This window comes from Hylaeus volcanicus, unplaced genomic scaffold (genome assembly GCF_026283585.1).
Source record: "Hylaeus volcanicus isolate JK05 unplaced genomic scaffold, UHH_iyHylVolc1.0_haploid 10360, whole genome shotgun sequence".
Classification (NCBI taxonomy): domain Eukaryota; kingdom Metazoa; phylum Arthropoda; class Insecta; order Hymenoptera; family Colletidae; genus Hylaeus; species Hylaeus volcanicus.
In genome coordinates this window covers 1-8266 of record NW_026532155.1, presented here as the reverse complement: position 1 = coordinate 8266, position 8266 = coordinate 1, and the positions used below count along the sequence as shown (strand labels likewise).

General features: G+C 42.8%; 1 protein-coding gene across 1 annotated transcript; it reads left to right on the top strand.

Moving 5' to 3' along the window:
• The first annotated feature begins 715 nt into the window (after positions 1-715).
• Positions 716-4354, top strand: LOC128882318 (fez family zinc finger protein 2-like). Its single transcript, XM_054133897.1, has one exon. It carries the CDS (start codon positions 719-721, stop codon positions 1991-1993), a length of 1275 nt encoding a protein of 424 aa, XP_053989872.1. The 5' UTR covers positions 716-718; the 3' UTR covers positions 1994-4354.
• The last annotated feature ends 3912 nt before the right edge of the window (positions 4355-8266 follow it).

The window sequence follows — 8266 nt, the reverse complement described above, 5'->3', positions numbered from 1 at the left end:
CAACTTCACGTCGGCACCCCAATATTAAAAACTTCAAAATATTCTTTCTGCAAACGTTTGTCCATCGATGCCCTGTTGGAATTTTCGTTTGCACCCCTTTTAATTTAAAAATTGTGAGCAACTCAAATCTTGAAGAGGGTGCCAACTTCACGTCATTCCAATATTAAAGTATTCGAAATGTTCGATCCCAAAACTATTATTTTAAATATTGAAACGAATCCTTCCTAAATTTGATATAACATTTCAACAATATTCGTATGATAATTCGTGTATTTGAATTCCCCAGTCTAAATTTCATAAATTTCTAAACATTCTCAAAAATAAATCAATCAAACTAACCAAATATCTATCTTGAATATCGAAACAACAAATCCTTCTTACAATTAGTAAAGTAATTCACATTTTCTAGAGTAAACTTGGAATTTCTCTCTCGATCATTTCTCCACTATCCTAATTAAGAAATATTCCGCGAAGAGTGCCTAATCCAATCTAATCGAACCTAGTCGAAGCTAATCGAAAGCTTGCGACCTTCGAGATCCGTCGGCAAGCGAGGCTAATTAGCGCCAGGGAATCGCGAATGGGCGGCGTTAAATACATCCAAGGGCGGGTGGCCTCGCCCACAGGCTACAGTGACACGGCATCGACCGTGAAACCAAACCGAGCCTGACCAGGGGAAAATAAACTGACCGCCGCTCGTTTCCATTTCCAGGTCCCTACCATGCAACCGTTCTCGACGGGCAGCACAATGGCGACCGAGACACCGACCAGCCTCCCACCGGAGAGGGTTAGCTCGCCCACGCCGTGCAAGAACTTGACCTTCTCCATCGCGAAGATCATGGAACCGGATAAAAGGCTGACCGAGCAGAGCAACCGTCAGACGACGTCGCCGCAGGCACCGCCGGCGACCACCGCCACGGGGATCCTCCAGCAGCCGCATAGCATCCCGTCGTTGACGTACGGAATCCGTCACCTGCACCTGGAATCGGCGTTCAAGAAGTACGTGCCGACCTTGAGGCATCAAAACCTCTTGCAGCACTACCCTCTCCTCTACTACCACCCGAACCCGTTGCTGAGGGCCTTTCCAGCGCCTCCACCAGCGATACCAACGGTGCCACAGAGCTCGCCACCGCCGACAGCCATCCAAGAAGCCTCTTCAAGGGTAAGCCTGACCGCCATCTCTTCCGAAAGCCAACGAGGAAAGAAGAGCCCGGGTCCTCGTGGCAACGAGTTAAACGCCACCAACAAACAGAAGACCTTCACCTGCTCGGTATGCGGGAAGGTGTTCAACGCCCACTACAACCTGACCAGACACATGCCGGTGCACACCGGCGCCAGGCCGTTCGTTTGCAAGATCTGCGGGAAGGGATTCCGTCAGGCGAGCACCCTCTGCAGGCACAAGATCATCCACACGGCGGAGAAGCCTCACAAATGCGGCACATGCGGCAAAGCTTTCAACAGAAGCTCGACCTTAAACACCCACCGGCGCATCCACGCCAACTTCAAGCCTTTCATCTGCGAGGATTGCGGGAAAGGATTCCACCAGAAGGGAAACTACAAGAACCACAAGCTCACCCACAGCGGCGAAAAGGCGTACAAGTGCACCATATGCAACAAGGCGTTCCACCAGGTCTACAACCTGACATTTCACATGCACACGCACAACGACAAGAAACCGTTCTCGTGCAAGATCTGCGGGAAGGGATTCTGCAGGAACTTCGACCTGAAGAAGCACATGAGGAAGCTCCACGACACGGGCTCGCCGGTGCTCAGCGGGTTGGCCACGTCCGCGCAGAGCCATAATCAACAATCCGGTTACGCGTCCGTTCACCACGGGCCCGGGGGCCACACGTTCGTCGCGCCCTTCCTGGTTCACCCGCCTGGGTCCACTAGCTACCTCAGCAAAATGTTGGGACAGGAGTATTTGTCCGATTTGGAGTGGAAGCGAAAAGTCGACGAGTCGTCGTTCGAAAGCCGATGGAAAGATGTAGAGTAACACTTTTTTTATGGAAGGGTTATAGGTTCTTCTTCGGGGTAATTGGTTTTGGAAGTACGTGGGGCGGGTTGGTGCGAGATTCACGACGATCGTTTCGCCGATAATGTTTACATTGACACCGATTCACCGATACATTCAATTCATCGACAATGTTTACACACCGACATTTGTCTATGTTGTATACATACTGATTTTCGCAAATATACCATACAAATTTCTTATTATCACGTGTTAAGGTCGATTCAGACTATACGACACGGACCGGCAACGACACGTACCGGCACTGACACGACAAAACATTAAACCACGCGTTTTAATGGAACTATTCACACTTAACAGACACCGACCTGAACGTTCCGTCGACGGGACTAGCGCGAATAGTTCCATTAAAGGTCTATTTACACATATCCGTAACGTGTCAGTTCCGTATCCGTACCGTATCAATAACGTCACGGAGCGGTGTCGGACGTGCGTGAACGTGCTCATTCGAAAACAACAGAAGAATCACTGACACTGATGGAACATTACGGAACCGAACGGATACAGAACTGACACGTTACGCATATATGTAAATAGACCTTTAAACCCGTGTTTTAATGTTTCGTCGTGTCGGTACCGGTACGTGTCGTTACCGGTCCGTGTCGTATAGCCTGAAACCACCTTTATACGTTACACGCGCTTGTATCATGCACGATACAATCATGATCTTTATTCGTGCAGTGAAAAACGGGGTTCCGGGTGTGCCCCTCGGCTTACAAATAATTTTGAGACGTATGCTTTTAAAGTTTGTATAAAAGATTTTCCAGGTGAAAGCAGCATAGACAAAAGTCAGTGTCGATGTAAACATTGACGGCGAATTGAACGTCTCGGCGAAACGGTGTCGATATAAACATTGTCGACGAAACGATTGTCAGTGAACTGACACCGACCCACGTGGGCCACGTCTATGCGAAATCAGGATAGGACACGACCGGAAAGGATCACGGATTTTCTTCAAACTTTGTACACTTTTAGTAGTCCATTAGTGCCACGTGTACACTTAAAATTGATTACCCCGAAAAAGAAATCTACTTGTACAAAAAAGTGTCATTGTACATTCTCGACATATTTCTTTAAATTAAAATAAATAGCCTTATATGTGTTTCATATACAGGGTGCCAATGAAAGATATTCAGAAATCGGACAGGTTTTTCTCGCACTCGAGGAAAATAAGAAATATCGTCCAATCAGTACTGCTTTTAAGAATCGGTGAAAAATACGCACGTTCAAACATTTCCACGTTTCCATTGGTCGAATAATAACTCACGCGCGAGAAGCGTCACGTTCGTCGTTTTTTAAATACGGAAGCTCGATCGTCGGATCTGTCGGCGGAAGAATTTCAGCAAACAACGACGACGGGATATTCTTAATTTGGCAGTCGTAACCGCGCGACAGAGGAAAACACCGTGCAAACAGATAATCGAATTAGACGACAGAACGCGTCGCGGACAATTCCGCCCCCCGCGACAATGATATTTCAACCGAGCCGAGCAGTTGCGAGGTGCAAAACACCGAGCGTTGCATGCATATCGGAGAACGCAAATAATCGGTCGTAGCATCAGCGAAATAAACCGCGTCCGGGAGTTAAATCAACACCCGAGCAGTTAGCGGGCGTATTGGCTCGATCGTTATTGGAAACCGTTCCCCGTGATATCGGCTTAATCGTCGCATGAAAGCTCAATCGATGGTGTCCTGCGAGACGATTACTTATTTGTGTAAATACATGTAAATATTTGTACCTGCTGCAGAGACGCGTCGCGCAACCGTTAACCGTCGATGGAAACAAGCGAAACGGAAATTGATGGATGCGAGGGGTCGCGATACAGGGTGCGACGCAAGACCAACCTGGATAACTTTTGAAGGATTTAGCGAAATTTATTTCTACGAGCTTTTCTGCGTATAAAAATTTGTGTGAAAGTTATCTAGACTCCTAGAATTTTATGTTTTAGTAACACACTCCGATGTACTCTGTATACCCGACTTTATATTTTAAACGACAACCCGAGAAGATTGTGGATTTTTTACCAGAAAACAAAATCCTGATGTCCGTTTTTGAAACCCGTTTGTTTAATAAAGGAAGAGCTGAACACCAAAAACGAAACGACGAGAATGGTACACAGAAGCGACTCTTGCCGCGACGCGTCGAACGCGTATCTATCTATTCTTTAGGCGAAATGTATAAATCGGTGTGATAGTAGCTTTAAGCCGCGCGTAGATAGCGAACGAAATGTTGGTCATTATCATTACCATTGTAATTATTCTAGTTACATCGCGCGATCGTCTCAGAGCTTTGCAATAGAAGTCGTTCGTCACTATTCTTCGTTTTCGCGTGTATGTCTTTGTGCGGTTTGACAGCGATGGGAGTGATTTGGTAGATTACGAAAATATTGTACACCATTTATAAGAACATTTTTATTTATCCGTCGACACGATTTTTAAATTGTCTGGATAGACAGGTTGCAATGAACACAATGGAAAATAAAAGGTAAAAATGTTTAGCCTGAAAGAGGTACGTGTAAATCCGATCCAACAAAATTAAACTACTATTTACTTCCCATTCGTTCATTCCAAATATATTAAATATTTTACTTGAAAAAAAAGAAAATGTTTGCTCGATACATTTCTCTTATTTATCGTACGTCCTACCATAATTGTTTCGCTGTCATCGATGTCTAACCGTGTCACTCCCACGTGATAATAACTCATTTGCTACAGAATTCCTCGACAAGAGGAGTAAACATTTCATGGTTTGGCTGCACTGATGACGTTGTTTCCGATGTACAGTTAGATATATAAGAAAAAGCGCGAAGAATAAAATCGTCCCCCGAAGAAGTTAATTTTCGTTGAAAATTTCCAAGCGTGCGATTCGTTGCTCGAGTAACATTTGGTTATTCGCGTAACGTTCGTCGTTACTTTTTTACGGCGAGTAATTCCTCGTGGAAAGCTCGTCTCGATTCGTGTTTCACGTTTCTACACGCAGATTAGGTAAGCTGCAGGCAACGACGGCGAATTAATTAAGCATGATTAACGGCGAAAATAAAGAAAAGTTATATATGTAGATAATCGGTAGAGTAGACGAAAATGCATATGTATGTGTCCCCTGTAGTAAATATGAGTCAATCCAATGCAATAAAATCATCGATACCAATGAATCGCCTGACGTTCCGTTCAAGAACCTCGTTCCCGCGCCAGTCATCCCTTCGAACCACTGAAAGCGCTATGGTCGAAGTAGGCCACTTCGCAAGCTGGCCTAGCTAGACTATGGCTGGCACAGGCTACCATAAACGTCACCGGAGTGCCATAACAGAGACCAATTCCAGTGTTGACCTGAGTCTAACTTAGTTCAACCTAGATACGTCACAGCTTGTTAGGTCTGAATTAGATATTCTGATATAACTTCACGTTCTTTTTTACGATGGTACTTTTATGGTGAATTTTATGGTAAAACGAAGGTAATTTTTATGCGTAGTGAATTTCATTTTGTCGAGAAATAATTCTGACCTAACTTCGCGTTTCTTTTTTATCACGATGCTGAATTTTATGGTAAACTTACAAAGGTACATTTTATGCCTCAATGGTAAATTTTAATAAATCGAAAAATAGACTAATTCTGACCCAACTTCGCGTTTCTTTATTATGGCGAAGGTAAATTTTATGTCTCCATAGTAAATTTTATTTAGTCGAAAAATAGACTGGTCTGATTACCTACGAAAATTTAATGTTCCTAAATATGAATTTATTTTTAACTGTGATGGTAAATTTTAATAAATCGAAAAATAGACTGATTCTGACCCAACTTCGCGTTTCTTTATTATGGTGAAGGTAAATTTTATGTCTCCATAGTAAATTTTATGTCTCCATAGTAAATTTTATTTAGTCGAAAAATAGACTGGTCTGATTACCTACGAAAATTTAATGTTCCTAAATATGAATTTATTTTTAACTGTGATTATAATGCGAACTTGACTTTTAATATTTTGTTACGTTATTGCATATTGTTTGCATCTTCGTAATTTCTTGCACATTCAAATTCTTGCGCATTTAATATAAATGCGTAGAAACTCGTAGTCTGCTGATAATAAAGGAGAGCAATGATTCTTTTAACGAATGACATGCTTCGACGTGCAGGTTTGAAACTTCTCATTTAGATACAAATTTACAATAATTATAAAAGATGTGTTTGATAGAAATTCAACTCTGAATCATGAAATTAAGTGATTTTCTAATATTAATTCTTTTCCTTTATTCTCGAAGGTCCAAATTATAATAAATTCTAAAAATATTATGTTGAAAAGATCGTGGTAAAATACGAAAAATTGGGAATTTGTTAGTATTTTGAGTTGAATGTGTATATCGTCACGTCGTTTTCGCTAAGGAAAATGTCGTTTCAAATCACCCCCCGAACCACCCTTTCAAGGACCTCTAACATTTCTAAAACACCCTGTATATCACATTGCTAATATTACATTAAATTACTAGGATCAATTTTAAATGATTCGAACTAGTCTCTCGACCCCTTGACCCACGCGTTACCTCCAAATTTCTCGGGCCACGGCAAATAGAAAGGTAAGAAGTTGAACAAAGTATTCTTCACGGACCAAATTTCTTACCGATACCAAAACCCGCTAAAAAAAAAAACCTCCTCCATCTCTGTCCGCAACCCGTGTTATCGATTGCCGGGAAAAAAGCGACTCGGTCCCCGGGGTGTAATGTACGTAACGAGGGTAGGAGCGTCCTAATCTCTCAGCTTCATCCCCGATCAGCGAGCCATCGTCGAAAGAACCGACCCTTAAGCACATCGTGCTCTCCACGATCGGTTCTTTCGGCGACGAGACGCAGACAGGCCGAGGAAAAATATAGAGAAGCCGTCGTCGGTGGCATTATCGAAACGCGAGCGCCGCGAAAAAGAGACAACGAGGGTGGCGCGGATCAGCTGCCATTAGACGCGATGCGATCTCTGGTTGGAAGCGAGGTGACGAGCCCTCGTGAGTCGAAGTGTCGATGGACGGGAGCGAGACGGGGCCGGAAAGTTAGTCAAAGGTGGAAAAAGAGACGGGATCGATAGCTCCGGGGTGGGTGGTCGGAGCATCGAGGGTCCGGAGGATACCAATCGGGGGAGGAGGGGGAGGGTGTGGACGGGACAGGGGGGAGACAGAGGACGACGTGCTTCTGTTCCGATTTGCACGGGAGATACCGCGCCCGGCCTTCTGATGTATCTGCAGAATCTGTCCTCTATCCATTAAATCGGGACTCATCCGCCATCGCGCACCCCGGACCGTCCCTTATCAAATGCTGGTCGTTACAGTGCTCCGGCTCTATAGCGCCGCTGCCTCGGCATACGTGTCAACAAGGAATTTCGTGTTTCCGGGGCTCGGTATTGTACCGGTAAATTGGTACGCGAGAACTTGCGCGGTACCGAACCACGGTGGTCTCGAAAGGGCCACCGACGTTGGCGAAATTAATTTGCTGGGTCGGTCGAAGAACTACGATTTTTATTTTGTTTTGATATGTTCGTGTTGTGTTCCATTTCAAAGCATAGAATTCGTGTGAATTTTCCTGTTGACGTGTACTGTTACATTAGGTTGGTATCGATATTTTGGTTTTTGTGTAAATTGATGGTAAATCTTATTTTGGAATAGATATTTTTTTTTTATGTGTTCGTACTCGGAATACAGATTTTGTTTTATATTTCGGTGTTATTTGCTTCAATTACATTGATTCGTGCCCATTTTCCTAGTAACATGAATTATTATATTATATGTGCAGGAAAATGTCATTAATATGTATTAATAGTAACGTTTCATTTTGAAGCATAGATTTTGTTCAATATTTCTGTTTTATTGACTGCATTTTTACTGATAACTTGTGTCCATTCTCTTATCGACATGTTATATCAGTTTAATAGCAAAATATCAGTTTCTATACTATTTGGTTCCGATGCTACTTTTACTATAAATGTGTTTTTCATGTGTTTACATTGTATTCCATTCTAAAAGGCAGTTATACCGATGAAAACTAAGTTAAATACAATGTAAGAAGACAGAAAATTCAATAACGTAATAATATATTATAACGTGCTCGCAAATGGCTAACAAACTGATGTAACATTAAATAAAATAAAAAATTACAAATACGTTTTGAAATATTACCGTTGTATGTAATGTACAAAATAAAACGATTGTATTATATATATTGTACATATATATTATACATATATTGTACATATATATTATA